General features: G+C 51.4%; 11 protein-coding genes across 11 annotated transcripts; 4 read left to right on the top strand and 7 right to left on the bottom strand.

Moving 5' to 3' along the window:
• Window positions 1–241: 241 nt before the first annotated feature.
• EDD37DRAFT_625156 (uncharacterized protein) lies at window positions 242–1,708 on the bottom strand. The gene is made up of 5 exons (XM_062816215.1): window positions 1,630–1,708; window positions 1,224–1,576; window positions 1,111–1,172; window positions 725–1,063; window positions 242–674 (listed from the first exon to the last, which is right to left on the bottom strand). Exons 2-5 carry the CDS (start codon window positions 1,324–1,326, stop codon window positions 501–503), a joined length of 678 nt encoding a protein of 225 aa, XP_062671499.1. The 5' UTR covers window positions 1,327–1,576; window positions 1,630–1,708; the 3' UTR covers window positions 242–500.
• An 804-nt stretch (window positions 1,709–2,512) lies between these two features.
• EDD37DRAFT_607207 (uncharacterized protein) lies at window positions 2,513–3,829 on the bottom strand (the record flags this gene model as incomplete). The annotated part of the gene is made up of 3 exons (XM_062814959.1): window positions 2,513–2,828; window positions 2,884–3,749; window positions 3,803–3,829. The coding sequence occupies 3 exons, from the start codon at window positions 3,827–3,829 to the stop codon at window positions 2,513–2,515; spliced, it is 1,209 nt and encodes a 402-aa protein (XP_062671500.1).
• Window positions 3,830–4,380: 551 nt separating this feature from the next.
• EDD37DRAFT_310893 (cytochrome P450) lies at window positions 4,381–6,312 on the bottom strand. Its single transcript, XM_062811327.1, has 3 exons — window positions 5,854–6,312; window positions 4,624–5,803; window positions 4,381–4,568 (listed from the first exon to the last, which is right to left on the bottom strand). Exons 1-3 carry the CDS (start codon window positions 6,084–6,086, stop codon window positions 4,428–4,430), a joined length of 1,554 nt encoding a protein of 517 aa, XP_062671501.1. The 5' UTR covers window positions 6,087–6,312; the 3' UTR covers window positions 4,381–4,427.
• Window positions 6,313–9,201: 2,889 nt separating this feature from the next.
• EDD37DRAFT_663993 (uncharacterized protein) lies at window positions 9,202–12,711 on the top strand. Its single transcript, XM_062819203.1, has 2 exons — window positions 9,202–11,078; window positions 11,129–12,711. Exons 1-2 carry the CDS (start codon window positions 9,287–9,289, stop codon window positions 12,478–12,480), a joined length of 3,144 nt encoding a protein of 1,047 aa, XP_062671502.1. The 5' UTR covers window positions 9,202–9,286; the 3' UTR covers window positions 12,481–12,711.
• On the bottom strand, window positions 12,712–14,327 carry EDD37DRAFT_663994 (beta-lactamase-like protein). Its single transcript, XM_062819204.1, has 2 exons — window positions 13,221–14,327; window positions 12,712–13,159 (listed from the first exon to the last, which is right to left on the bottom strand). The coding sequence occupies exons 1-2, from the start codon at window positions 14,031–14,033 to the stop codon at window positions 12,836–12,838; spliced, it is 1,137 nt and encodes a 378-aa protein (XP_062671503.1). The 5' UTR covers window positions 14,034–14,327; the 3' UTR covers window positions 12,712–12,835.
• A 604-nt stretch (window positions 14,328–14,931) lies between these two features.
• On the top strand, window positions 14,932–16,595 carry EDD37DRAFT_685863 (chaperonin 10-like protein; the record flags this gene model as incomplete). The annotated part of the gene is made up of 4 exons (XM_062819902.1): window positions 14,932–15,408; window positions 15,565–15,659; window positions 15,712–16,359; window positions 16,418–16,595. Exons 1-4 carry the CDS (start codon window positions 15,220–15,222, stop codon window positions 16,593–16,595), a joined length of 1,110 nt encoding a protein of 369 aa, XP_062671504.1. The 5' UTR covers window positions 14,932–15,219.
• Window positions 16,596–16,741: 146 nt separating this feature from the next.
• On the bottom strand, window positions 16,742–18,800 carry EDD37DRAFT_311382 (fungal-specific transcription factor domain-containing protein). The gene is made up of 2 exons (XM_062811328.1): window positions 17,795–18,800; window positions 16,742–17,742 (listed from the first exon to the last, which is right to left on the bottom strand). Exons 1-2 carry the CDS (start codon window positions 18,614–18,616, stop codon window positions 16,882–16,884), a joined length of 1,683 nt encoding a protein of 560 aa, XP_062671505.1. The 5' UTR covers window positions 18,617–18,800; the 3' UTR covers window positions 16,742–16,881.
• Window positions 18,801–19,091: 291 nt separating this feature from the next.
• EDD37DRAFT_625173 (uncharacterized protein) lies at window positions 19,092–20,400 on the bottom strand. Its single transcript, XM_062816216.1, has 2 exons — window positions 19,799–20,400; window positions 19,092–19,709 (listed from the first exon to the last, which is right to left on the bottom strand). The coding sequence occupies exons 1-2, from the start codon at window positions 20,262–20,264 to the stop codon at window positions 19,402–19,404; spliced, it is 774 nt and encodes a 257-aa protein (XP_062671506.1). The 5' UTR covers window positions 20,265–20,400; the 3' UTR covers window positions 19,092–19,401.
• A 244-nt stretch (window positions 20,401–20,644) lies between these two features.
• Window positions 20,645–22,998, top strand: EDD37DRAFT_625175 (amidase). The gene is made up of 5 exons (XM_062816217.1): window positions 20,645–21,336; window positions 21,390–21,691; window positions 21,773–22,460; window positions 22,532–22,637; window positions 22,726–22,998. Exons 1-5 carry the CDS (start codon window positions 20,917–20,919, stop codon window positions 22,839–22,841), a joined length of 1,632 nt encoding a protein of 543 aa, XP_062671507.1. The 5' UTR covers window positions 20,645–20,916; the 3' UTR covers window positions 22,842–22,998.
• Window positions 22,999–25,043, bottom strand: EDD37DRAFT_588639 (amidase). The gene is made up of 3 exons (XM_062814483.1): window positions 24,382–25,043; window positions 24,123–24,292; window positions 22,999–24,062 (listed from the first exon to the last, which is right to left on the bottom strand). Exons 1-3 carry the CDS (start codon window positions 24,919–24,921, stop codon window positions 23,153–23,155), a joined length of 1,620 nt encoding a protein of 539 aa, XP_062671508.1. The 5' UTR covers window positions 24,922–25,043; the 3' UTR covers window positions 22,999–23,152.
• Window positions 25,044–25,483: 440 nt separating this feature from the next.
• Window positions 25,484–26,976, top strand: EDD37DRAFT_664000 (chaperonin 10-like protein; the record flags this gene model as incomplete). The annotated part of the gene is made up of 1 exon (XM_062819205.1): window positions 25,484–26,976. One exon carries the CDS (start codon window positions 25,484–25,486, stop codon window positions 26,588–26,590), a length of 1,107 nt encoding a protein of 368 aa, XP_062671509.1. The 3' UTR covers window positions 26,591–26,976.
• Between the last annotated feature and the right edge of the window lie 368 nt (window positions 26,977–27,344).

Here is a 27,344-nt window from a genome sequence, read left to right on the forward strand (position 1 = left end):
CACGACCAGTTTTGAAGTATATCGCCATCACATTGGGAAATAGGTATGGAAAGTCGTGAAACAGTGACAAAAAAGCGGATGAACTTGTCCTACTGCCAAGGTGTGACTTTCCGACTTCCTCGGTTTGTCAAATATATGGCTCGCATGTGGTGGCTGTGAAGGGCTTCAATACGAAATACGATCGGGACACGGACACTTTGAGATCACTGTTGCCCGAAGGCACCAACAAAAAGATATCATATGCTTCCGAAACTACTGGAGTCTCTTGCTTGTTCGATTTTATTCATCATCTATGCTCGCAGCCTCTACCCGTGTATAGCGCCATGGGTGACGACTCGGTAGAATTGCGCAAACTATATTCGTGATCCCAGAAAACAGCCGCCTGCCTCCATTGGCCGATACTGTAACAACAAGAGATCATTTTGCCCAAACGCCGAATCAATGCAGGTTGAAAAGTCAACCCTCTGCGTCACTCATTTGGTCTCTTACGTCTTCACATCTCAAGCATGGTCAGGTATCAATTCGTAGCCACCTTCGCTCGGGAGGACAAGGGCGGCTAGTGTGATCGCGATCGCGCATAAGACCTGGAAGCTCCAGGAGACGGTGCACATGGTCCAGCTCTTGTCCAAAAACCATCCTGAGAAGAATCTTTCGTCATTTTCGTACAAATATGCCTGTGGACACGGTCAGCACTTGTCCCACTAACGCCAATCGTTCCTCTTACCATCAGGGCCATTCCAATAGCCTGGGCGAACGCGGCGAGTACGACGAGAATCGTGAGCACTCCCCAGCCTTGTTCCCTTTTCTGTTTGCCTCCAACCAGCAGGATCGTGAAGGCTGCAAGTGTCATGCCTTCCAAGACCACTGCGAAGGACATAAGAAACCCAACCGACCTCCACATGCTGCAGAAATACCTGTCATCCCCACGACAGTCGTTGTAACGAGGGAATTGTATGCAATGCATAGCAGCTGAAGTAAAGTCGGAGTTGATTGAAGGAGGAGGGATATTTGTGTTGGAACATCTTTGATGCAGCCCATAGGTATAATGTATCGACTGATCGTTCTACCTGGTGTCAGCGCAAGTTGCTTCAATGAAAGGAGCTCCCATACCGTCGTCTCGTCATATGCTATCCAGTTCGGAACTATTATGGAAGCTACTGTCATCCCAGAGGCTGCCGGAAAAGTGTCAGTCGCGCTCCCCACTGCTATAGAGGTTGCCTTACCAGCAAGAAACACGAAAAGCGCAGCGGAGAAGACAATGCTTCTAGTCAGCATGCCAGTGTAATTGGTGCCAGTGCCGCCGGGCACAAGTGAGATTTCCACCATCTTCCCTTGCGGACTTGACTGCTGCCGTTGTATCGACCCTTGTGACCGTAGCTCTTATAACCGTAGATCTTGATCTGGTGACTTCAGAATCACAAGCTGGAGATGATTGAAGTCGAGCTGCGAGCGGAAGGCGTTGTGACAGGAATCGAGTTCGAGAACGCGCGTGGGAAGTCGGGTAGATTGCTACGAGGCAGCAGGTGTCAATCGGCACTCGAGTGCTGAGTTTCCCCCTGGGACCTGGACCGAGAGGCTGCTCCTGCAGATCAGCGATATAGATCAGACACGATTCGTGAGTGCCTTGACCTCCTATTCAGGTGTAGACAAAAGATGTCGTGAGGCAGTCTTTGCTTTTGCGGACACCGCCGTGGATTAAGATACTCCTCCCACTCCTGCTAGTGCTGCAGCTTGAGGGGGACATCTGATTCTAGCCTCTGCCAAGCCATGACGAAGATGATTCCCGCCGTCGTGTTTCCCAATGCTCGGAACAACCATCAACCTATCATACCACCAAAAGGGCAACCAATCTTGCTCCTAAGGGTCGAAGAGAGGCCTGTCATGGTTCCTGAATGACTTGAACATAGCCTCATTGCTGCACTATCGTGGAGAGAACTCTTCTTGAACGCAGTGCGAGGCCGACATGAGCAGATATACTACGAGCCTGTTTCCAGAAAAAGTGGCACAGTCTGACCGCTGTAGCTGGGCAGGTTCAAATAGATACCATCCTTATTGTCATCCCGGAGTCCTTCACACACAACGATATAGTTTTAGCCTTTGGCAGAGAGGAGGCCATCAGCTCTACCGTACAGCGCATCTATCTTGCTGTCGAGGCATCCGCTGTTGTGAACCAGCTTGACTTCGAACTTGTGTCTTCGGCGTGCGCCCTGTCAGACGGTGCCAGTTTTTCTGGAAACACGCTCGACTAGTATTTGTTCAACGGCAAGGACTTCCGGCCATCATGATCATGAAAATCGTTCAGACTTCATTCAGCCTGACTTTGTCATTAACTATCAAACAAATTGAGACTCCATTTATCAATACAAGAACAATACAATCAAGTCTGGCCAACCATTTAGCAACATTTTGAGCTGGCATCCCAAGCACCTTCAGCCCGAAGACTCCAAGATGCTATCGCCGACCTTGAAGCAAAGTGCAGGTTGGAAGATGTTATTGGACTCCTTCATGCCACTCATGCCGTTATATACTCGCTGAAGTTCTCGCGTAGGACATTCGTACCCTGAGACATCTGTCTAGCAAGTTCATCGTCCTCTTCCATCTTCTTGCAAAGTGCCCAAAACTCCTTCCTCGATTCTTCTGACTCATCAAGGCACACACGTTTGAAGTTGGCTCGGGACATGGGATCAATGATCTTCTGCCACTTCTCTATCCGCACTTCACTGTACTTGTCCAGAATGCTGTTGTCGGCCTTTCCACTCTTCATGGCAACGAGTGCATCGAATAAACTTCCAACGTCGGCAATGCCTCCAGTCAAACCTAGACCGCCACTGCATCATCCTCGCATCAGTAGAGAACACAGGTCAATCGGATGGTGGTACTTACAAGGGGTTGCACAAATGGGCCGCATCAGCAGCGAGCAAAAACCGTCCCACTCGGAAAGACTCGGCGCATCTCTGATGCAATTTGTAGGGACTGGCGCTGACGAGCTTATAGTCTTCCGGCTTGGGATGGCCGGGCAAAATCTTCTCGAAGCGTTCCGGTTGTCGCTTGAGATACTCCTCGGTCGACAGCCCCCAGACATCGCCGTACGTGACTCTCCACAACCCATCGTTTGTGATTCTGGCCGCCATATACCAGTCGTTCTCGTCAATGATGAAATTCGAGTCCCAATATCCGAACTTGGTAAAGTCATAATATACGTTAGTCGCAATGATCTGCGATTGCAACGTCTCTCCAGGATAGTTCAGGTCGCCGAAAAGCGATCTTCTGATCTGGCTGTTGGCGCCATCACATCCGACAATGAAATCCGCAGTGAAGGTCTGTTTCCCATTGGGGGAGTCGACATGAACTCTTGCCTCGTTGTCGTTCTGGTCAATCGACTCGACTTTGTGTTTCCACAAGACCTCGGCAGTAGGCTGGGCCTCGAAATGCTGCAGCAGGATGACATCCAGTTGATCCAAAGGCAAACAGACCATGGGATGTGGGATGTCGAATCGACTTTTGATACCTGCAATGAACGAACCGTCTGGATGTCTCCAGCACACGGCATCTGGATGGATTCCTTTGGCCTTGACTTCGTCCAGAACACCAGCCCGTTCCAGCTCATAGACAGCCGAAGGAGCATAATGAGCGGCACGTGGGTTCTTGTCGAGGTCGTCCGACGCCTCTAGGATTTGGACCTTGACTCCTTCCTTTGCCAACAGGATGCCGAGCAGTAATCCCGATGGCCCGGCGCCAACGATGATGACCTGAGCAGTTTATCAGCCATGAAGAAAGAGGTCTGGTTTGCCACGGTACCTACCTTGTTGACTGACAAGTGCTTTCCCATTTTGACTCAAACTTAGGTTATCGAAGAGAAGGAGGTGTTCTATTGAAAGGGGCAAGAACTATATGGACGGTGATCAAGCAGGCTGCTCCCTTTGCCTTTTAATGGCACGATGTTCTCCTGTGTACGACCCGTGATCGAAGTGTGGTTGCAGCCCCACAAAGTTGACCTTGTGCCATCGGTTGTGGTATGGAATGGCGCCGAGACTCTACGGAGACTCCAGGCCTTTGCTTCTCCAACGCCTCCCACAATCCTTCGACACGTGTGATTTTGGCAATGCTTCACCAGTGCTGCTGGGAATGCGGAAAACGGAATAATACTATCCGACAAATCTATGACACGCACAAGGATAAGTGTGTGCATTATTCTAAAGCGCCAATCGGACATGGAAAAAGCATCCTGGAGCCCCAGATTGCTTGCATTATCGAACTCGAATCTCGAGATTGGTGGGGTTACAACCTCTCCGCAGCGACATGGGCATGCCTGGAAGAAGGAAATGTGGGGTGAAGAGACCCTCCGCATCATGCAACAACCTCCAATCCAGCAGTCAATGTGGTATGGAAATCCAAGATTGCAGTCACCTGATAGCAACACACATCTCTCAATACTGCGTGTCCACCGCTATTCTGCCTTCCCTCTCGACCAAAGCCGCATGCTGTGGACTCCGCACTTTGATGGTAACATCGAATGGTGCATATCTGTACTCGCCCCAATTGACGTTGAACGAATCGATTGGTTTGCCCTAAAGGAGTCAGCATTGAATTAAATGAAACATGTGTCATGGTAGTAGGACTTACAGGAACTGGCTCAAAGTCAAAGCAGTATAGTAGCCGAGCGACCATGATCCACACGTTCGACTCTCCCACATTGTACCCGGAGCAGACTCGTCTTCCTGGGCCAAAACTCCAGTGTCCTTTGAGTGGGTGATTGAGATCATCATTCAGGAAGCGTTCGGGCCAGAATCGTTCGGGGTCCTCGTACTCTCGTGGATCCATTGCTATGGCGGTGGCATTCCAAGTGAACAGGGTTCCGGCGGGGAAATTGTAGCCTTCATATTCATCGTCTTGGGTCAGCATGTGAGGAACTCCGATCTCTGCGAATGGTCGCCATCGGAATCCTTCCTTGACAGCAGCTGTAATGTAGGGAAGGTCGATTCGGTCGTCGAAGGTTGGCAGGCGTTCAGCATTCTTCCCGCAGACTTTGTCCAGGTGCTCTCTCGCCGTGATGACCCATCGGTTGTCCAAGGCAGCAGCAGCTATGACTTGACTGATAGTCATTCGAGACGTGTCACTTCCAGCTTCCATCAAGGATCCCAATGCAAAGTACGTTTGGGTCTGTCCATAGGCTTTGGTCTCTGGTTCCCTCAGGAATCTCGTTGCGAAACAATCAATAGCTGTTCCGTTCTTCATCTTGCGCTCAACGTCCTCGACCTCGCGTCTGTAGATGTTGATGGTCTTTTGAAACATTGCCTCTCCACGCGGCCTCCACCATTGGAGCGGCTTTGGAAGTTTCTCCAGAAACGTGAGTGAGTCGACCAGATTTGCCGATGGCTGGATTGCTTCGATGATTGCATTGGATGTGTCGAACAATTCTTTGATCTGAGGGTCTTCCAATTGCATGCGTTTACCAAAGACGACGCTCATGATCACTGAATTTGCGAATCTCTGTGTCGCCGAGTACCACAGTTCCGGGTGATGAAGGAAGTCGTAGAGAAGATGTTTGGATTCAACGTCCTGGAAAGGCGCGAAGATGGGAGCGTTCGTTTTGTTCAAAATAGCATGCATGACTTTTCGGAGAGTGCGCCATCGCTGGTTGTAGCCCATAAGCAAGACTCGATTGCCTCCAGAGATTATGCCCTGTGCCATGGGCATATGCTGGCGTGATGAGTAGATTTGAGACCTCTTCTCCATCAGATCATTCACGACTCGCGATGAGTTTAAGAAGACCCATGTCTTGCCTCCGATGCTGCAGGTAAACCTGACGAGATGGTCAGACGCTGTCGTCTATGAGAAGGTCAAGATACTCACATTTCGCCATATTGCTTTGCGGTTTCCATACCCCATACACCTTGCTTCAATGGTGGGAGTTGGAACGTGTTGCCAAAGATTGGAATGCCTGGCACTCGTGGTGGTAGCTTGTACTTTCTGGCGTGTGCGTTCGCCCTCCATTTCCATACCGCGATGAGAAGAGTCAATGAGAGAACGAAAAGGCCGAGGACAGGACTCAGCTGAGCTGGTCCTGAGATCTGTGGCAACTTCATGATTGTTGATGTGCTGCAGATTTGAAAGACGATATCACAAAGATGGGAATTCAAGCGTAGGGCTTGCTCGACGTTTCATATCAGAATACCCAAAACCTTCTCCTGAGCACGTCCTATCTTGGGTTGCAATACGCACCACTACATTGGGTGAGGTCGTGACGTGGGGCCGTTTCCGTGAGGCCGCAAGGAGATATTGGGGTAGTGTTGCATTTCCCCAACTAGTCTGGACTCAAGGCTGGCCAGAGCCTTTTTGACTTACAGACGGCATGAATGAGGGGGAACAAATGGCAGGCAAAGCGTGAGTTTGCGGCCTTGGGAATGGGGCTGGGGCTCGCGAGGTGTAAAGTTACCTGGTCGAAGGTAAGTACCTGTAGGCTGCAGTACAGGGTCTGACTTAGACGCAAAGCTCCCTGACCCGGCGCAGATTCTGCCCCAGGTTCAACCCCGCATTCCATGGATGCCGATGATAATGAAGTACAGCCATTTACACCCAGGGAACTGCGAAGTGATACAGTGTTCCGTGCGGGCTCAGTGGTGCTAAGCGATGTAAGAGGCCACATGGAGCTTCATAGGGACGTTTGTGGTGCTACTGTTCTTGTCTTCGTCCAGACTGCAGGCAGTTGGGCAGTGTATATGAAACCCTAGTCCGACATCCCCAAGATATATTTTATTTTATTATCTCGTTGTTTTATTTGCAGAGTTCTCTCTTGAGATGCCTGGCATCATGATCAGCGCTTCCGCAGCAATGATTTGATCTCTAGAACTGGGTATGCTGCCGTTTCTCATACACGATACAGTGGGACCAGCTACTTCCAAGCTGATGAGGACACAGCCCGAGATAAACAAACACTGTCAGAAGTACCCTGGCCTTGTCGGCCTCAATGGGCATCAATTATTCTGTTCGGGCCAAGCAATCTCATTCACGACCACAATCAAGGAACGTCAGCCTCTCCTCGGAAAACACATACTACTGACGATCAGCAACCAAAGCCCTTAAGAGCCGGGATGAGCATCGTGCAGTCCTTGTCTACATGGCCGAGGCATCCGTCGGCAGACTCAAGTGCTTGGCTCATGAGATCTTGTCTACATGGGCTAGGCATCTCTAGGCAGACTCAAATTGCTTGGCTCATGAGATCTTGACATCATGTCAACCTCGTGATGATAGATCTGACCAGCCTGAAAACCCCTTCATTGCCTCCGAGACAGATTGCTTCGCAAGTTGGACGAGATTGCTGAAACATGTTGCCTCTTTTCCTCCCTTTACGTCAACGTTCAGGGTCGCATGCCCTCTCTTGTTGACTTCATGAGATCGGCAACAAACACCTGCCCTGCCCGGAGCCGCATTGACATGGCCGTGCTCGTCGGGTGAGCCCGTGGGTCAGTGGTTTCCGGCACTATAAACACATCGCTTGCACGGGGGCGATACGAGCTCGTACGCCATGATCAAGTAGCTCAATCAAGGATCTCCCGTCAACAAACCTTGTCGAACAATCTCCCATGTTATGAAAACCATCGTCGATCATGTAGAGGCAGCTCGAGTAGCCACGGGCAACGACCTGACAGACCTTGACGTAGAATGGCATTTGACGTCCCCCAAGATCTTTCCAATACTAATTGGGGTGGATGCGTATATCGCGGAGTCGAAGCCGCCGGACTATGTACAGTTAGGCAGGCTAAGATATCCTTTCGATAGTTCTCATCAAGTCCAGCGCTACTTTCTGGGAAGCCGATTCCACAGCTATAACATGGGTCCTGATCTCTAAGTCTATTGGCGAACTGTGGCAGATCCTGACTCGGTTTGGGAACAAAAGGACGTCTGAATGTCGTCGGATGTCATGAGAGCTGTGCTCAAAGAGGCATTGGCAGTCTGGGGTGATCATCTGAATATTGCCAATGTCTTAGAAGTGCGGCTCTGCATGGTGTGACAAGTGTAAATATGGAGCATGTTGTGTGGCGTTAGATAGAGAACGAGGCCGTACAACGATACAAGGAGGAGGGGGAGATAGTCAATTCCCGTCAATGGCATACATCCGAAGATGCGAAAGTTGTGACGCTTTGACGTCGCCCCGTCGGCCCATCGTAAAATGACGCTGAAAACTGCGTTTTAGTGCGCCGGGTTATTTTCTGGCTCCATCCAACGGTTTTCCTTGCTTTTTACCTTTCAATGTTGACACTACTGATCTTCGACGTTGGTTTTGGCAGCCTTGACACCTTCAGCACCACCACCAAGACAACCTCATTTGTCGACCTGCACCACCCACATGCTTCGGATAGAACGGGTGGTGCAGAAACACTATTCGCCCTTCGCCCTTCGCTCGTGATGCACGGCCGTTGCAGTCCGTCAGAAAGCCAATAATCTCGGCAGTCAGTCACAAGGTCACAACCTTCGCCTCCAGCGCGAGGACGAGACATGCTTGCCGACAGAAAAGCCGACACGGAGAAGAAACATCTGCCCTGAATTTGCCTGATACTCTTGAAGAGACCTCAGCCTTACGCTGTTGGATCTCCGTCTTACGGACCACCAACTCACCATGTCTCTCCCATCTTTGTGCCTTCTTCGTCTGTTTGCTTGCTTGCTTGCGAAGGCATCAAGACCCCGGTGTTGTGGAATCTCCGACCGGCTATTGCTCGCTCAAACAACATCACAAAACCGTTGACACCGCTTGGACCTCGAAGCAATGACCACAAGAGACTTAAAATTTAGTCAACCTGGGGTTAGCATCGCCGGGCACAAGAGCGATCAAAGCGCTTTGCCCAGGGAGCTGAGATCATTTATTGAGAACTTGTTCCACTGTTGGCTTGTATTTGTTGACATCAAACTTCTGGTATCTACATCAACGACACCGAAGATGGCATTGTCAGCTACATATGGGTGGGTGAGGGTTAGTAACAGGTGCGTGCACTGGCTCTTTCATTGCCTGTTTCCACCCAGTCCACCACTATCGAACCCTGTCAGGTCTGTCGGAAGAGGAAACTGTCGACTGAATACAATCAAAACATACAATCTCTCAGAATAGATGCCTCTGGGATGTGCTTGGACTGTGCGATGCTGCAGAGAGCCCTTCAATGTATAAAGCGACGCTGAACGCTCGAGACTAATTGAATCTTCATCGCGAGTTCACAGCTTCTTTTCTTCCCCTCAGTCATTCGTTCTTGTCCTTCGTTCCAGTTCCGACCCAAGGTAACTCCTCCCAACCACCATGAAGGGATCAAGCATGGTAGCAAGCAAGGCCGCCCTGGCCCTGCTTGCTGCTGATGCAGTCTTCGCGGATGTCTTGACCACAATCGAACCTTGCCCCAGCGCCACCGGCCTTTCCATTGCGCCAATCACGGTTACCTCTCAATATCAAGCAGTCTCGACATGTCAACCCACAAGTGCTTGTGTCAAGGGCAAGTGTTCAACAGCCTACGACTTCACCACTTACCCCTACGTGTCTACTGTCGTCCCATACGCCTGGAACGGAACCACAACCCAAAGCACTACAGTCACCGATGTCTCCCAACCAGTCAGAGTCTCTGAGCATCTCTCGACACTCACACAAGTCACTGCTGCCCCAACCCTCGACAAGCGTTGGGGGTTCGGCTGGGGCGAGAAAGAAGTCGTCGAGTACGTCACAGTCTACGAGACAGTCACCAGGCGAGCAATGGCGCCCTTCATGGAGTGTGGTCCCCTCCCAATCCCCGGCTGGGAGGGCAGTGGACTGTGCGAGTCATGCGAGAGCAGTGGATCTCAACTCCTGGACGTCGTTGAATGTCGATTTGGCACAGACGCTTACGGCGACGAATACCAAAGCTGTTCCGAATGGTACGAGACTTTGTACGAGAGGGTTGCACCTACCACTACCGTTGAAGCACTCTGCTCCAGCACTGGCAGCATTCCAAGTGCCGGTGTTTACACTTGGACATTCCCTCAGGCTGCCGCTCCAGTCACCGTCACCGCGCCTCCCACTACCGTCACTGTCTACATCGAAGAGCAGCCATCTGTGACTGTGATTCCGGAAGAGATCCAAATCATCGAGGGTGAATCCTGGAATGCCTATGTGACCAAAACCTTCGGTGCTGCTACCATCTTCGACTTCGAAATCTACATCACCCAGCCAATCGTTTATGCTCCATTCCCAGCCACTCTGGCTGCCACTAGCACCGCCGCTGTCACAGTTCCAACAGGATCCGCAGCAAGCAAGGGGTCGTGGCCACTGCCCGAGTCAGATGAAGGTGGAAATGCCAACTATGCTGCTAGCTCAGTGTGGGCCGACTGGACTGGAGCGGCAGCTTCTGGTACTGGACTCGTCGGTCCTGTCGGTGCAAGCACCTCTGGCACTGGACTCGTCGGCCCTATCGGTGCTAGCACCTCTAGCTCGAGCTCAAGCTCGACCTCGTCAGCATCCTCGTCCAACAACATCGGACCCATCAGCGCGTCTACATCGACTTCGTCATCCTCGACAAGCACCAGTTCTTCGGCTAGCAGCACCACCAGCTCGTCATCATCCTCGTCCAGCAGCTCCACGAGCAGCACGACCACAACCACCAGCACTTCCAGCACTTCCACCAGCTCCACCACCAGCACGACCACGACCACGACCACAACGACTACTGGTGGAACCGCCGTCACCATCGGGGTTGGATTCTATCTGGAGATCGTCGCAACCCCTGTCGCTAAAGCCAAGAGACAGGATGTCGCCGTAGAATATCTGGCATTCGACGCCAACAACAACGGTATTGCAGTCAGCAGCACTGATTCAGCAGCTCTAGTCTTCAACGGTGAAGGCAATGCACTTGTTTCTGACGGCATGTATCTTGGTACTCCAGCCGATGACACCTCCTTGGTCGAGCGCACATCAGATCTTCCAGAGGGCTTCACCGAATGGTACTTTGTCGGTCAAACTGCTCAATTGCAAGGCACCGCAGGTTTCTGCCTCGGTGCAAATGGTTCAGTCACTGCATATGTTGCCTCGGACGGTTGCTCCAACCCAATCTATCTAGTCAAGCAAAGTGAGTCAAAGCATTCTCTGCAGCCGGGCTTTTTCTAACCGTGATTCTAGTTACTACGAGCTCGACGAACTCTTCGTCATCCACTTCGGCCACCTCGTCAACTGCCACCTCCAATGCGACCACGACTACATCTGGTGCCTCAAACGGCACTGCTACCTCGACAAGCTCAGCGTCAGTCGGACCCATTAGTGCTTCAACAACGGCGTCGAATGCATCCTCTACAGCTTCGTCCACCGGTGCTGGATCTGCCACCAGCTCTTCTTCGTCATCGACCACTGCATCCCTCACCTCATCGGCCACTGGAAACTCCTCGACCTCAGCCACTGGATCTGGTTCGTCCTCGGTCACTTCTACTTCGACGTCGGTTTCTAGCTCTTCGACCTTGTCATCAACGTCGAGCACCTCCTCGGGACTTACCATCTCCGTATCGGTTGGACCTATCAGCATTACTACATCTTCGTCAAGCTCCTCGTCATCGGGCACCGCCACGGCGACCACATCCACCTCTTCGACCTCGGCTGCCGCGATTTGCAACATCAACGCAAACATCTGCCCTGACTCAGAGTTGATCACTGCGAACACCGTCGCCACCTCGGACTGCGCAGTCGGTGTCACCTGCACCGTCGATGAGCTTGCGGAACTGGTCCCTGACCTCCTGACCCAGAACCCAAGCATCGCCACCGTCCTCCTCGGAGACAACCAAGTCATTGGCTTGAGCATTACCCCTCAAGATGTCGAAGCTGCCATTGCCAACGGCACGGTGGTCGGAGATGACGTTTGCTCAGCCCTTGAAGAAGTCACCGTCCAGATCGATGACCCAACTTGCATCACTGGCACCACAACCACCACTTCATCTTCTTCAAGCACCACTTCCACCAGCAGCACTTCGTCCACAACCGGCGACTTCACTTCTACTAGCAGCTCCTCGATGGTCACCAGCACAACTAGTGCGACCACGACCACCGATGACGGAACCACCTCAACGACCAGCACAACGTCCTCCGCCACTGCTTCAAGCACACTTCTCTGCGGAGTTGAGCTTACCCTCTGTGCTGGACAGACTCTTGCGGACCTCGGATTGAACCAAGTCACTTGCGGCACCACCGGCGTCCTCAACTCTACCCTGTGCGATAGCACTGAAGTATTGGAAGCTGCCGCTGACGACTGCGTTCTCTCTTGCCAGTCTTATGGATCAGTGCTGACCACCAATGCCGACGGTACTACTGCCAACCTTGACCCTGTCATCGGTACTGAGGACATTCAATCCATCCAGGCACAAGTTGACACCGCCGACTGCGTGCCCAGCTCAACCACAGTCACTCTGTCCGACCCTGCATGTCCCGTCACCGCGTTGAGACGTCGTTCTGTTCTCAGACATGCACGGGCTCGTTATGCATATTAATACTAAGGCAGATGCATAAGGGCTTTTGGAGGAACTTCTTTTAGGAGGAACTTCTTTTCTTTTCGGGAGCGGCGTTTGGAGGGGGTCGCCCCAAGCTTTTAATGCAGGGATCAAAGCATTTATTGTGAACCCGGGGACTTGACCATAATTCTAGATTTTACTTCATATCTTGGTAATTTTCTCCCAGATTGAGATGTCATTCATTCAGTTGGAACAATTTCTTAAGTACATGTTCGGTTCATCTCTGTACACTGCCTACTTACTGGAACTAGGCGACTCTCTCTTTCTGGCTGGTGCTGGGGTCGTAGTAGTTTTTTTCCTGGACTGAAAAAGGCCTATGGGCATCTACATGCTCTCACTTCAGATTCAGATCCCGTAGTCTCTCACCCTGCGAGTTGTAGAGACCATCAACAAGTACTGGTCTGACAGTCTTTCCGTTGTAAGGCAACTCGCTCAAGAAGCCCCAATGAGAGGCCTGCTTCCATCCCTTCTGCTGCCAGTCGTTCATAGTATGTTTTGGGAAAAAGTCGAAAACATCAAGAGAGGTCGGGTCATGCGCAATGACAACCAGAACGTTTGGTTGCGCATCAAATTCTTCCAATGCTCGAGTAGACTTCTTTGCTGTTGGCGGGTCACGATACCATCCATTGGGGTCTGTTGTGGGTTTGAGGAAAGGTGTCTAAACGAGGAAATTTTTAGCCAGGATCCCTGCAGTTTGACAACCAAACGTTGTGACTTACCGTGCGGCCATTTTCTCCGTCCGGATGACTCGACAGGAATGCCGTGCATAGGCATGGTCGAGGTATTGCTTTGTCGAGAAAAGCATCTTCAGGTATCGTGTCAGGCAGAGGTATCGATTTCGTAGGCCGGATGACTCCACTATGGTGGCAGACATCGCCGCCCAAAAAGACGAATGTGTCCGGAGTCGTTCGAACCAAGCCTGAGATATGGCCGATGGCATGTCCTGGCACGTTCAGGATGTAAAAACTGCCGTCGCCGAAGTAGTCGTGGGCTTGGAATTGCCCGATCTTGAAGTCGTCCGAGAAGTCCAGCTCCTGAACTTCACGTCCCGCGAAGTCCGCTTCGTGGAATTCCGAGTCCTTCTTCGCCGGATACCCTGGCAAAAAGGCCTCCTTGAATCCCGGCCCAACCACCAATTTGGTGCTCTTGGGCAGCTTGGACGGATTTCCGACGTGGTCGAAATGGTGGTGACTGAAGACGGCTGCTGAGATGTTGTTGAGATCGATCCCACCGTCAGTAAGAATGTCCGTGACATCTTCCTTAATGCGAATGCCGGTGAGATGGTTTTTGACGATGTCCGAGAGATGAGGGACAAAGTTCTCCCAGTCCTTGCGACATCCGAGATCGAAGAGGATCTCGGCGCCAGACGACGCGTGCTTCAAATGGAATGAGTAGGTGGGAAGATTGATCCAGTCGTATCCCTCGATTGGGGGTTCCACGAGCAGGGAGGGAGGAATTGTGAAGTCGCATGTGGTGTTGAGGATGGACAATCGACATGTTGATGAGCCCTTGGGCAGGTTGAGAGACGCCATGATGGAATAAGAAATTGTCGCGTGCTTGATATCAGGAAGCTGTTTGTCATGTGAATTGGGGAGACGGTACTTGGACGGTACGAAGGTGGTTGACACCTGATCTGATCGATGTTGAGGTCTTGCCAACAGCCTAGGTTACTAAACAGCTTCCCCCCACGACGTAATCTGGGTCAGCACAGTGCCCCGCGGTCCTGGTCATTCATTTGACTTCAGCAAGCCCAAGCCAAGGGAGGTGCGACAGGAGGAGAATGGCGACTAAGCGGATGGGCCATGAAAGCTAGAGACACGCCGTGCAAGACTGGAGAAGCGAGAAAGCTCGTAGGTACACATCGGCCATCGGCAAATGTCCCGAAACCCAGAAACATCGGTGGTCAGTGCCGCGGCTAAGTTAGGCGCGGGGTACGCCTGAGGTACAGCCTCCTCTATCTCATATTGGAGGCCTTAAGGCTGGCGACAACCCACGAATCCCAGCTGCGGACGTCCACCGGGAGTTCGTGACAGTGCATGAACGTTTCATGAATGCTTCATGAGCGAGGTTCCCTGTCTGCAAGCAGCCTGAAACCCTGACCCCATGGGCTGGCTCTTCCCCCAATCCTCGTGCATGCGGTGTGGTGGTGCGGGGAGTGCCTTCATCCAGGCCTCGGCTGATGGTCACCGAGCACTAAATCAGGGGCTCGTCTCGGTCATCGGCATTCGGAATGGACAGCTGACCCAGTCAAACCCCCATGAACGCCCTTATGCACCCTAAGTGACCCCCGATGCTCTCCTTACCGTACGTCTGCAAGCCAAAATGCCGTTGATGACCGTCATGGAAGTTTCCATCGGCACTGCGGCCGACAGCAGTTCTTAAGCCATGCCCAGCCTTGAGTGCAAGACCTCAAAAGGTCATACCGTTGGACTTCTCCGCCGTCTTCCACTCTGAGTTCGACGCCACTGTTTCTTGACATCCTTTGATCGATAGAATCGTTTCATTCAGTAGGTTCCGAATTGTTGAGGGTTTGGTCAGCACCTCTTGCGGTGAGTCTAGCCTTGATTGACGAGCATAACGAGCAAGGAAAGGCGTTTCAGCGCCAGCGTCGTTTGAACAGGTCCAAGAGCCGACCAAAGGAGTTCGCAGCATTTTTTGGGGAGCCAGCTCTCGACTGGTATAGAGGCCGTCTGTCGCGAGAGCCAGCTCATCAACACCATGGGGTCAGCAGACACGATGGACGCCGTCATCTTCAAAGCTCCCTTCCAGATGGCGACGGAGAAACGGCCTATACCCAAGATAATCGAGCCGAAGGACGCCATCATCAGGGTCACAGTGGCCGGTATCTGTGGGAGTGATTTGCATTTCTACCGAGGACACCAGAAAATGGAGCCAGGCGTCATCTGTGTAAGTGGTGCTGCTCAATCCTAGTCCTTTAGTCCCATACTTCTATGGGAAATCCACAAGAGAGTATGGTGGGAGGACCGCCAGCGGGCCCGTTGTTGCATATGATGCATTTACAGAATGTTGTCACGTATACTAATGTGCTGGGTACAATGATAGGGACACGAGTTCGTTGGCCATGTCCAGGAACTTGGCCCGGAGGTCAAAAACTTCAAGATCGGGCAGAAGATCGTATGCACGTTCACCATCACTTGGTACTACCCGCCTCCAAGATGCTTATCCGCTATGTCGCTGACGTCCGATCAGCATGGAATGCTGGTTCTGCCTCCACGGCTACACGAACCGGTGCGTCAGAGGCAAATCCTTTGGCAGTCTGGGCTTTGACGGAGGGCAAGCAGAATATGTGCGCGTTCCCTTTGCCGACGGCACCTTACAGCCTGCACCGACGACTGTGGACGACTCGCTGCTCATAATGATGTGCGACATCTTCCCGACAGGGTACTACGGCGCCGACAGGGCAATTCAGTACTTCGAGTCACAGTCGCGCGAGTTGGAGTCTATCAACGCAAATACTCCAATGTTTCAGGTGCAGGAACTCAAAGATTGCGTGTTCGTATGTCTAGGTTGTGGACCGGTCGGACTATGCTCGATATTAACTTGTTTGACGAAGAAAGTGGGCAAGGTTTTCGCCGTGGACGCCGTGGATGACAGACTGGCTGAAGCAGAGAGATGGGGAGCCATACCTCTGAAGCTGGGTCGGGATGATATCAAGGCGAAAATCCTCGAAGCCACTGAAGGCCGAGGTGCAGATGCGGTGATTGAACTTGTGGGCAATGCTGCAGCTTTGAAGTCGGCGTTTGAGCTGGTAAGACCGGCTGGGTGTATATCGAGCATCGGGTTTCACCAGGGCGAGGTGCCCTTCACAGCCTTCGAGGCGTACGCGAAAAATCTGAAGTAAGTGCTGCTTTCGCTGACAAAGCAGATTGAATCTCGTCTAAGCTAACATTTGCAGTATCAATATGGGCAGGGCGCCTGCAAGACGAGTCTTCAACAATGCTCTGGAGGTCTTGGTTGCCAATTCTGACAAAGTGCGCGAGTTTGTCACGCATAAACTGCCCGTTACTGAGGCCGCAAAGGGGTACGAGATTTTTGAAAAGCAGCAAGCCAGAAAGGTCGTCTTGGTATTCTAAGGCATGATTTTAGCAAAGACCTGAAATAGGTAAACCGCGATACCCCTGACTAAACTTGAGGGCGACCACTCGCCGATCGCGGCCTGTTTTGTACTTAAAGAGAAGGAAAATCTGTCCTGGTCAATGTGTGTGATCACTTGGGAAGTGTATTGACAGTGACGAGTGCTCCTCGAAGGCTTCTCGGCAGCACGTTCTGAGGCTTTAAAAGTACATATCATATCATGCAACGGAACTCAGTGCTCACGGTACTCAGCGCTCACAGTTTTACCGTACTCTACACTTCGTGCTATATCGGTACACATTCACCAGGGTACTTTTGACTCAGGACCATCCAATCCCAGTCCTCGCCTGCATCCCTTGCTTTCCATACCCTGTCGACGACGAAGTCCTTCGTCTGAAGTGATGTACCAGTCTTTCGAGCATTATAAATACCCTCAAAGATCTCAACTGCAACAGCCCGGTCTTCTTCACTCTCCAACTCGCAACTCGCAATCAGCGCAGGGAAGGTCGACAACCGCAAGTCCTCAGGTTGTCCATTCAGATGGGCCATAATCTCACAAGCCATCTCAAAAGCTTCTCTATCGCTCTCTTCCGAGCTTCCGGCAGGATTGACTAGTCGATGCAGCATAAGTGAAGCAGCAGCGCGGGTTGCATAGGCCTGTGCTAACAGCCGCCTTGAAGTCCTTGCTGATATCTCCTGACTGAAAATTGGACGCCAAGATCGGAGTCGAAACTGTAAGTTCATTGCCCTTTGCGAAATCATTGAAATCGTTGTCAAGGACAAAGGAATCGATGTGGCGTTCCCCAACTCATACCCTTTCCCACGAGTGATACCTAAGCTCTGGTGAACGTCTTCCGCTAGAGCACATAACTCCTCAAGAAGCGGCATCAGCGTTGCTGTATATCCCATGAATCGATCGGCGTTATGCTTCGCAGTGTCGTCGAGCCAGGTGTCCGTTCTGATGGCATTGCGACGCAACTGACTCAGCGATATCATCATGTCTTGCCGCGCCAAGGTACGAATGAAGTACTTGGCGAGCGAGCTCAGAACCAGACCTGACCCGAGGTATTTGTTGATTATTGATGCTGCGTAGCCAACGATAATTGGGAATGTGCGTTCGTGAGGCCTGCATTTCGTGTCGATAAGCTGTCCACAGTTAGCTGGTAACGTCTTGAGGTAGGTGACAGGAATCCAGTACCTCCATCCCACTCAATGCTAACATCATCACGAGCATCTGCTCCAGTTCACGGTTCGGGTCCTTCACTCTCAACCGAGCCAGGGTTCTCGCCCGCCTGTTTAGAGCAAGTGGTAATTTGGTGCTTTGGCTATCTTGGTCCATGTAGACACGCCCGATCCCATAGAGAGCGTCGCCAATAGCCGAAGGGCTGTCTTGAAGTACCATAAGAACGACAGCGTTCATCTCGTCGACAAATTCTGAGCTTATCACAAGCTCAACAGGATGCCTCCTGAAGTACACGTTGATCGTTGAACAGTCCGCTTCAGGTATGGTGCCCACGGGGATCGAGGGGAGCGATTTGGGGATGCGACGTAGGGACGCATCCAAGGCGCGTGAGGATGAATGGACCATAAGATCAGTCGATATTGGTGAATCAAATAGCTGTTCTTGCACGTGACCGAGACTTGTGGTCGTATCATCGATTATGTTTGAGCAGGGGGACTGCCGCGTATCGTCTTCCTCCGTAATCGAGTCCATTGTTGGTGATGTTGGTGTCAGAGGGTCAGAGCTTGTCTTGATCGTAACGTTCCTAGGGGACCGTGGTGGAGATTTGTGCTGATCTTGCCTTGGAAGGACCTTTGCGTTTGCGTTATGGGCATACCCTCGACAAACACGTTTTCGACGAGTACATGTACCGCAGGACGGGCGGACTTCATCGCATCGAACTTTGGCCGCTTTGCAGTCGACACAGCCATGTTTGGATCTCCGTCGAAGATCGATCACTCCTGGGTTCAGAGAAAAGGTGTGCTCCATCCCAGCGGCCATTAGGGTTTCGAAAGGCATCGCAGCAAGCCAATGAGTCGTATCAAAGTGAAGTTGAGTATATACAGAGAAGCGGTACAGACACTCCTATGCGCTGTCCAGGGACGTTTGCCCGTGCTCGATCAAAGTGATCACAGAAACAGTGCGCTTCGATTGGTGTTGCTGCTGTTCCTAGAAATACGTTGAGATAATGACAGTCTGCGCTACTGTGTCAAAGTTCCCAGTATCGTCCGGAAAGGTGGCTTTCGTACCAAGACATTCAGTAAATGCGTTTCATGTGGACAAGTGGTGACAAAAACGCTGAGAATTTGGACATGTTCGAGAGAGGAGTTGCAGGACGTTGGGGAGGGGAAGATAAGGAAGGCCCAGAGCACGAGGCACCCTTAGCCTCTACGCTTTAGGGAACCCCGCAGTTTTCGGCCCTGCCGGCAAAGAATGAGATAAGGCTAAGACGAGATGATGCCTACTGTAGTAGGTACAGTACCCGAAGATCAGGTACCTCAAAGGGCCAGAGCTTCTCTTGCATAATACATATCTATGTACAACATCATTCTGGGTCGCCAGTGGCCAAAGTCATTTGCATAAGATTTGCATCACCATTTTGCCTCGTTTCCAAGCGGTGTTTTACAGGATTACATCCAAAGGCCCCAAACCCGCCCTCACTTGGCGACAGCATGGGCGTGTTGCCTCTGAGCCTTGTTTCTGGTCTCGATAAACCTCAGCAGTCCCTCTGGTACTTTTGCATTGTCAGTCAGTCCACTCGGGACTGGCTCGTCCAGTTGTTCGCGGAGAGGAACCACCCCTGTTCATGGTGGCACTTCATTGTCTGGACCGTCTTTCGTTATATCCCTAGGCTGAATCCCAGGAACACCAGCTCGAAACTTGACACCGCCCTTGAGAATGTCGACTCGTATCACACATACGAGTGCAACCTGGAATGATGCGACAGGGTTAACATCCTCCCACCTGCCCTCAACGATGTGGTTGGTCACCCCCTTCATCACATCCCGCTTGATATCGCGATCCTTCTCAAGGGAGCATGCACCATGGATGACCGCAGATCGATAATTGAAGGTATGTCCATTCGGAGCCGACGAAAGAACGAGGCCGTCCACTATGCGTAAATTTGAGAGTCAGCCATTGTGCTCGAACAGTGCAGAAGTGGTACAACTTCCGACACACGAACTGGATAGCTTTGTTGACCTTTTGTGGCCGTAATACACACTCGTATCCTGCTATTCGGCTTTCCGTTCGCTTCCTCACCATCTGAGCTGGCTTGCTCGGACTCGTTAGCCCGCACAATTTCCATTAACCTCGCGCTTGGATGGCCGTGGAGATAGATCACCGGGTCTTGGTTCTTCCCTACTCGTCGAAACAAGGCAATCATGGGCAAGCATTGTGGCAGGCCATCGTCGACGTATGACACGTGGGAAAAGAAGATGTCTGCGAAGACTGCCTCGATGGAGTCAACGTCGTATTTTCCTCTCTGCTCATGTCTTCGCAGTCTGGCAGCTTCCATGGTGGGTTGGAATGTTGCACCCGGTCTGCGACAGCTTGCGGAAATCGACCTACTAGGACAACAAAGCCGGCTATTCACTCTTGTCAAGAACAACCGACATAAACGTGTGCAGGAAAGGTAGGAAGCGCGAGCACCCCGCAGATTTGTCATGACTTGAGGGCATATGGGTACATGGCTATTGATGAAAGGTTACCCATCAGGCATTTTTCAAATTTCAGGACAACACAGTTGTGTGGCAAACACTAGTCGCCTGTACAAGAGAAACAATTCCTTTAGGCGGAAGGTTACCGGAACATTGTGAAAAGCAGATGTCCGGAATTGTTGTTGAACGAAGGGTTCAGGACCACTCCCCAAGACGCTAAGATAGCTTAACGATAAGGAGGCATCAAGGTCTCACCCTAACATCAAGTCATCAAGTAAAGTGTCTTGATAAGATTTCGGCCTGTGGTTTCCGAGTTGCCGACAAGACTCTATGCCTCACGTGCTACAAGACTATGCCGTAAACGATGGAAAGCTATCTTATCGTCGCACCTCCTATCACCAAACAGACATCTGGATATTCCCGCACGAGCGACAGGATGCGATTATGTCCGCTGTATTGTTGGATCCGGTAGGCTCCAATTTCTTTGACTAGAAATCTTCGAGGCTGGGGCCCTGTACTATAAACCATACAAGAGGGTATTGTTCCTCGCCGCCAATAAAAGGCAGGTAGTAATATCGAACCTTGAGGCTGCTCTTCTCGTCGTCTTTCGATACTGTTTTTATCCAGCCCTGAGGTACAACTCGAACAATCTCTAGCACAATGGGATCAATGGCCTCTCAGAGACCATGGCAGGAGATTGCTGCAGCCAAAAAGGCTGAGCAATCATCCCGTATCCCTGCTGAATGGAAGCTCTCAGACAAGGCTCTCAAAGCAGCAGAGACAACAGTCGACCTTCGACCAATTGCTGCTACTTGTGGTATTCTGACCGAGAAGGAGGTGGAAATCACTGAGAAATATGATGCAACAGAGCTTGCTGCCGAAATAGCAAAGGGGAGCTACAGCGCTGTCGAGGTCACAACGGCCTATTGCAAGCGCGCGGCAGTAGCCCAACAGTTGCTCAGTTGCCTGACTGAGATCCGATTCTTGGAGGCCATTGAGGATGCCAAGAAGTTGGACGAAGAGTTTAAGAGAACGGGGAAGCCCATCGGTCGCTTACATGGTGTGCCGATGACATGCAAGGTAAGTCAAGCAATCATACAGCCTGATGTCTCAGGGTATTGACCTGGGGAAAGGAATGCTTCCATTTCAAGGGCTTCGATTCGAGCAATGCATACATCACGCGGTGTTTTGATCCAGCAACCTACGATTCGTACCTGATCCAGCTCATGAAAGCTGAGGGCGCTATATTCGTCGCAAAGACGAATATCCCCCAAAGCATGCTGGCTGCAGAAGCACACAACAATGTCTTCGGACAAACCAAAAACCCGGTCGTATCGCATCTGAACCCTGGTGGCAGCAGCGGAGGCGAGGGCTCCGTGTTGGCATTCAACGGTAGCGCACTGGGTATTGGCACCGATGTTGCTGGCTCTATCAGGTTAGTGCTAGCCAAGTCGGACGTTCTCTATTGGATCCCTTTTTCGTGTTGTGAACATTACTGATTACGGTGGTATAACAGATGTCCTTGCGCAGCCAACGGTGTCTACGGATTCAAGCCATCATTCGGCATGTACCCCATGATATACTACGCAGCATCGAACTGGGTAGGCATGAATACAGGCATTCCAGCAGTCTGTGGTCCTATGGGACACTCGATGCGAGATCTCATCCTTTGGCACCGAGTTGTTCGTGATGCTAAACCATGGCTATTCGACCCGTCCTTGGTGCCAGAACAAACCAAGCCCAACGTTTCAGACCGGCGACCGGTGGTTGGAGTATTCTTCCAGAGTGGCGGACTCAAACCACACCCTCCTATCATTCGGGCCATCAACGAAGCCGTTGAGAAACTCAAGGCAGCGGGTTTCGAAATTAAGGAATTTACTCCTCCTGACTTCAATGAGATGCGAGACATATCACACGAGCTGCTGTCTCTTGATGGTCTGTCATATGCCAAAGGAGAGATGGAAAAGGCCGGTGAACCACCGGTAGAATCTGTGCTTAAGTCCGGCTTCTGGGACAAGTCGCGCAAAACGTGGGAAGAAGCATGGGTGTTCAACTCAAAGAAGATCGCCTGGCAGAAACAGATGCTGGATGCGTGGCAAAAAGCAAATGTGGACGTTGTCTTAGGTCCAGCGGGACCTCATACAGCAGTCACGCCCAACGAGTGGACCAACTTCAGTTATACTGTTGCATGGAACGCAGTAGACGTGAGTACACCCTTCTCAATTTTCCCTTCTTGGTTGTTTAGTGCTGAATCTCTTACTAACAATTCGCATAGTACCCAGCCTTGATCATCCCCTTCACGACTGTGGACCCAGAGAAAGATCCCAGAGATACATCATTCACTCCTCAATCCGAGCTAGACAAGGACAATGAAGCCATGTGTAAGTTGCCTTTGCCTGCAGTGTATTTACCGTCTTCGTTCACCTTTCTGTCGTTTCAAGTAGCCAGGTCGCTGATGATGTTGTGCAGATGACGCACAAAAAATGGCAGGTGCTCCTGTGGCCCTCCAGATTGCTGGCCCAAGGCTCGCTGATGAGCAGTTGTTGAAAGATGTTGAGTTGATCGACTCGGTACTGAACTTGTGAGGACAAGCTATTAACGCTGCCACAAAAGTGGGAGAGGCCATTTCAAACCCTTTTCTACATAAAATGCATTGCGGGAAGATCATCATACTACGCAACGTCGGATTAGAGATATCATTCATCCACACCCATATCAATCTCAATATACCCTGTCTCTCCTGTTCGCCATGCTTTGCCAGTGTGCTGCTCCATATGAACCCTGTCATACGGAATAGGGAGATCATGACTCAAAAGCAGGTACTTCGAGATTTATTTGAAAGGTATCATAACCTTTTAAGACTCGACCTTGTTTGAAGCTACTATGATGGGGTAGACTACTGCTTAAGTATTCTATCAACCAGCTCGGCATCTTTGAGCAACTGTTCATCGCCCAGTCTAGGTCCCACCAGCTGCAGAGCCACAGGCGACCCTGCCATAAGCTCTGGGTCGTACCTTTCGTAAAACTCTGCATCCATTTGTGATAGCGGCTTTTCCAGTATATCTTTCGGGTCTTTAGACGGGTCCACATGGGTGACTGGCATGATAATCGCCGGATAGTCCACTGCATTCCAAGCCACTGTATAGGAATCATCCGCCCATTGTCCTGGGCGAGGAGCAGTGTGCGCTCCAGCCGAACAAAGCACAATGTCTATTCCAGCTGCACGCCATCTATTGAGCATTTCTTTCTGCAATGCTTGCTTCTTCGCATTCCAGGCCCAGTTCTCCTCAGAGGTCTTCGCAGGCACGTCCCAGTGTCCTATCGTCCGTACGGCAGGCACCAGTGGCTCTCCTGACTGCGCCAACTCACGCTTGGCATATGAGAGTCCGTCTAGGGTAAATAATTGCCTGGTGACTTCGTTGATTGCTGCATAGCTTGCTGGCTTAAATTCCTTCACCTGCACACCGGCAGCTTCAAGTTTTGCGGCTGTCTCGCGAAGCGCTCGCCGAATTGGAGGATGTGGTGTCAGAGTATCTGCTGAGTAGATCACACCAACGACAGGTTTCCTGTCCACTGCCCCCGCTTCAAACACGTGGGGCATAATTGCTGGATCTTCAAGCCATGGCTGGGCCTTACGGACTACTCTAGTAAGGAGTTCCAAGTCTCGCAGTGAGCGAGCAAGAGGACCACACACGGCAGGAATACCCGTGTTGAGCCCGAGCCACGTGGAATTTGCGTACTTCAGCATTGGAAGAAGTCCCGCGGAAGGCTTGTAGCCGTAGACGCCATTGCACGCAGCGGGTATCCTATCTCACATTAGTATCCGATTTTCGCATGCTCTTGATGGTTTCAAGAGGCTGGCCTACCGGATTGAACCTCCAACATCTGTGCCAATGCCAATGGCGCTTCCGTGATATGCCATCAGAGCCCCTTCGCCACCACTTGAGCCACCACAGCTGAGGTGTGCAATTACTGGGTTCTTGGATCTGCCAAAGACGTTGTTGTCGCTCTCGGCTACGAGCATCGTTTGTGGGATCTAAAAGCAAAAGGTCAGCAGACCGCATTAGTGCACATGCAAGCAGAATAAGGCTCTCGTTCAGGTCGAGCATTGTCGGAACTACTTACGTTAGTCTTTGCAATAGGGACTGCGCCAGCATCTTTGAAGATTTCAATCAGGTATGCGTCATACTGCGCAGGGTTGAAGCATTTCGAGATATAAGCATTACTCGAGTCGTATCCCTTGAGGTTGAAGCATTCTTTGAAACTCATGGGAACACCATGGAGAGGCCCGACGACCTTTCCGGTCGTTTTGTAGTGCTCATCAAGGGTTTTTGCTCTTTCGATGGCCTCGGCGAATGCGATCTCGGTCAAGCAACTAGTTAGTTGCTGAGCGATTGCTGCACGTTTGCAGTAGGCTGTCACCACCTCAACGGCCGAGTAGTTTCCATTGGCGATTCTTTCGATCAGAGACGTGGCGTCCAGATCAGTAATTTCCAACTCTTTGTCCGATAGAATGCCTGATTCGTAGGCATAAGGACGGAGGTCCCTCGTTTCTTCAGGTGGACTTTGCTTGAGTTTCCACTCCGACGGTATGCGAGCAGCCTGCTCAGCTCTTTTCGCATCGCGAATCTCCTGCCACGACCTGCCCGTCATTGTAAGTCCCATTGTAAGCCTTACTTGCTAGCAGAACATTCGACGAGAGACAGCACCGCAGGAGTCAACATGGACCCTCAAATTCGTCTCAGTGTCCCACGTGATGGCGTGACCCTGAACATTAGATCAAACTGGGTGTCCGAGACTCCGAGTGACACGGAGATCACCCAAAAAACTGGATCAGATTGCCATCCTAAGGGCAAGGTGTGGGGTGCACTGCCGGTTGCTAAGCTATCTCGGAATCCGGCACTTTCGCAAGTCTGTTTCCGTTCTCCGTACCTTGGCTATCTAGACTATAGCGTACACTGCAGAACGACTACAGCGCAAGGCTGAGACATAATCGAGATGCAAGAGATCATCGACATTTCAGATTGTCCTGTGGCGAAATATCGTCGTTTGACACATTCCTAAGACTAGACTAGTGAGGTAGAGGACTCCTGAGATCATCACGCACACTGCGTTCTCGGCTAGTGTCTCAGGACGTCGATAACTCCTTATCAACATCGCCCAGGGCAATATCAAAAGTCATCAGGTGTGAATAGACAGCCATTCAGTTGCGCACAAATTTCTAAATATGGCGACTCCCAGTCGTCACCATGCAGTTATCTACGACAACCCCGGAACGCTGTCCGTCAAGGCCGTTGAAGTCGACACGCCCGAACCAGGCCCCGGGCAAGTATTGATCAGGCTCTCGCATAGTGGCGTGTGTCATTCCGACTACGCCGTCATGATGAACGGCTGGAAATGGCTCTCTGATCTTAAAACGAAAACCCAAGTTGGAGGCCATGAAGGCGTAGGAGAAGTTGTCAAGCTGGGACCGGGCCTAGCCACCAAGACAGTCCAGCTTGGTGATAGAGTTGGCATCAAATGGTTCTCTTCCGTCTGTCTAGAATGTCCAGCTTGTATGGTCGGCCTGGAGGGCTCATGTTTCCGTCCGACTGTATCAGGGTACAGTGTACCAGGCACCTTTCAGGAGTACGTTCTAGCACCTGCAAACTATGTTACTCCGATCCCAGCCGATCTACCGTCAGATGTTGCGGCGCCGCTGCTTTTTGGCGGCTTGACGGTGTATTCTGCTTTTCTGAAGACTCCAGCGCGGGCCGGTGAGTGGTTTGTAGTCTCTGGCGCGGGAGGTGGCCTGGGACACTTAGCTTGCGAGATTGGCAGCCATGGGCTGGGGTTTAGAATCTTGGGCATTGACTCGGCTGAGAAAGAGTCCTTGGTCAAAGAGTGCGGGGCAGAACAATTCATCGCCATCAACAAATATCCTCGCGGACCCGAGGGCGACAAGGCCATGGCAGATGAAGTCAAGCGGATTACAGGCGGTGGTGCCGCTGGGGTGATGGTTTGCACGGCCGCACATGCTGCATATGCCCAAGCCCTCAACTTCCTGAGGTTTAATGGTACACTTGTGTGTCTCGGCATAACTGAGGGCGATGAGGTCCCTATCCAGAGTGCAGACCCTGGCAAACTGATCATTGGACAGCTCAATATAACAGCCTCGTCGGTGGGAAACCGAAAAGAGGCTTTGGACGTTCTACATATGGCGGCACGAGGAGTGGTGAAGCCGAGATTCACCCTTCACAAGCCGAAGGAGTTGGGGGACGTCTTCTCACGGATGGCGAAGGGAGAGCTGTTGGGTCGTGCCGTGATAGCCCTGGATGCCAATCAATGGGACTAGCCTCGCAGCATCCGATGCTTCGGCGTGAGAGGCAAGTCGATCCTTGTGCGAATGCGTTGCGTCGGATAGGTCGGTTATAATTTGAGGTTGGGATGTTGATTGCTGCTCCAGTTTTGCTCAGGCATCCCGAGATGTGCATCAGTCGACCACATGCCAGTCTGTGGGACCACGTATACCGTGTCTGCTGATCAGCTCGGATCAAGTCCCAGATAACAAACTGGTGAACTAGACTTCAGGAACAAAGCACATTATTCAACCACCAAGGTCAGAACCTATAGCACCCTAAGGTCGTAGGGTGGCTACTGGGTGCTCGAGACTGAGTAGGAAGTCGTAAATTATCCAGATAGCCACTTTTTAGCAGCAGTCTCTCACGTCTTTAGCCACTCTTGGTAACTTGGCTATCTTAGCTCCCTTGGTGGAGGTGTACAAAAGGCGCAAACATGACAGGTCTGTCTAGGGTGTCATTAGGTACATCTTGCAAGATAGTCCGTCAGACAGGGCTTCGGGCCTTTGCGCCGAAGCTATCCTTTGGCTAAAATATGCTTGACATTTTTGGGTATTTTCCGCTCTGCTGGCTCGATCATGTGGACCTAATTCGCCTGTACCAAAGAGAGAAATCAGAGCTTCATAGTAGAGATGGGATGATCTCATTCGGTTCGCATCGATAGGTCACTGCTGTCTTTGGCTATCAACCTGGACGAAGCGCCTCATTCCCTCGGTATCCATAGATAGCACAACTGATTCTCATGCTATC

Source organism: Exophiala viscosa, assembly GCF_022695815.1.
Source record: "Exophiala viscosa unplaced genomic scaffold EDD37scaffold_3, whole genome shotgun sequence".
Classification (NCBI taxonomy): Eukaryota; Fungi; Ascomycota; class Eurotiomycetes; order Chaetothyriales; family Herpotrichiellaceae; genus Exophiala; species Exophiala viscosa.

Coding starts and splice junctions, on each gene's coding strand:
- EDD37DRAFT_625173 (XM_062816216.1), bottom strand. CDS start 20,264: ATGACAAATCTGCGGGGTGCTCGCGCTTCCTACCTTTCCTGCACACGT. Junction 19,710..19,798: donor GTGTATTACGGCCACAAAAG/GTCAACAAAGCT, acceptor ATTTACGCATAG/TGGACGGCCTCGTTCTTTCG.
- EDD37DRAFT_663994 (XM_062819204.1), bottom strand. CDS start 14,033: ATGGCGTCTCTCAACCTGCCCAAGGGCTCATCAACATGTCGATTGTCC. Junction 13,160..13,220: donor ACGGAGAAAATGGCCGCACG/GTAAGTCACAAC, acceptor TTCCTCGTTTAG/ACACCTTTCCTCAAACCCAC.
- EDD37DRAFT_311382 (XM_062811328.1), bottom strand. CDS start 18,616: ATGCCTTTCGAAACCCTAATGGCCGCTGGGATGGAGCACACCTTTTCT. Junction 17,743..17,794: donor TAGCATTGAGTGGGATGGAG/GTACTGGATTCC, acceptor AACTGTGGACAG/CTTATCGACACGAAATGCAG.
- EDD37DRAFT_625156 (XM_062816215.1), bottom strand. CDS start 1,326: ATGGTGGAAATCTCACTTGTGCCCGGCGGCACTGGCACCAATTACACT. Junction 1,173..1,223: donor GCTTTTCGTGTTTCTTGCTG/GTAAGGCAACCT, acceptor CTTTTCCGGCAG/CCTCTGGGATGACAGTAGCT. Junction 1,064..1,110: donor TAGCATATGACGAGACGACG/GTATGGGAGCTC, acceptor GACACCAGGTAG/AACGATCAGTCGATACATTA.
- EDD37DRAFT_310893 (XM_062811327.1), bottom strand. CDS start 6,086: ATGAAGTTGCCACAGATCTCAGGACCAGCTCAGCTGAGTCCTGTCCTC. Junction 5,804..5,853: donor GCAAAGCAATATGGCGAAAT/GTGAGTATCTTG, acceptor CCATCTCGTCAG/GTTTACCTGCAGCATCGGAG. Junction 4,569..4,623: donor TTGACTTTGAGCCAGTTCCT/GTAAGTCCTACT, acceptor TGACTCCTTTAG/GGCAAACCAATCGATTCGTT.
- EDD37DRAFT_588639 (XM_062814483.1), bottom strand. CDS start 24,921: ATGGGACTTACAATGACGGGCAGGTCGTGGCAGGAGATTCGCGATGCG. Junction 24,293..24,381: donor TCCCTATTGCAAAGACTAAC/GTAAGTAGTTCC, acceptor TTTTGCTTTTAG/ATCCCACAAACGATGCTCGT. Junction 24,063..24,122: donor GATGTTGGAGGTTCAATCCG/GTAGGCCAGCCT, acceptor AATGTGAGATAG/GATACCCGCTGCGTGCAATG.
- EDD37DRAFT_663993 (XM_062819203.1), top strand. CDS start 9,287: ATGAAGGGATCAAGCATGGTAGCAAGCAAGGCCGCCCTGGCCCTGCTT. Junction 11,079..11,128: donor AATCTATCTAGTCAAGCAAA/GTGAGTCAAAGC, acceptor CCGTGATTCTAG/TTACTACGAGCTCGACGAAC.
- EDD37DRAFT_625175 (XM_062816217.1), top strand. CDS start 20,917: ATGGGATCAATGGCCTCTCAGAGACCATGGCAGGAGATTGCTGCAGCC. Junction 21,337..21,389: donor GTGTGCCGATGACATGCAAG/GTAAGTCAAGCA, acceptor ACCTGGGGAAAG/GAATGCTTCCATTTCAAGGG. Junction 22,638..22,725: donor CAAGGACAATGAAGCCATGT/GTAAGTTGCCTT, acceptor GATGTTGTGCAG/ATGACGCACAAAAAATGGCA.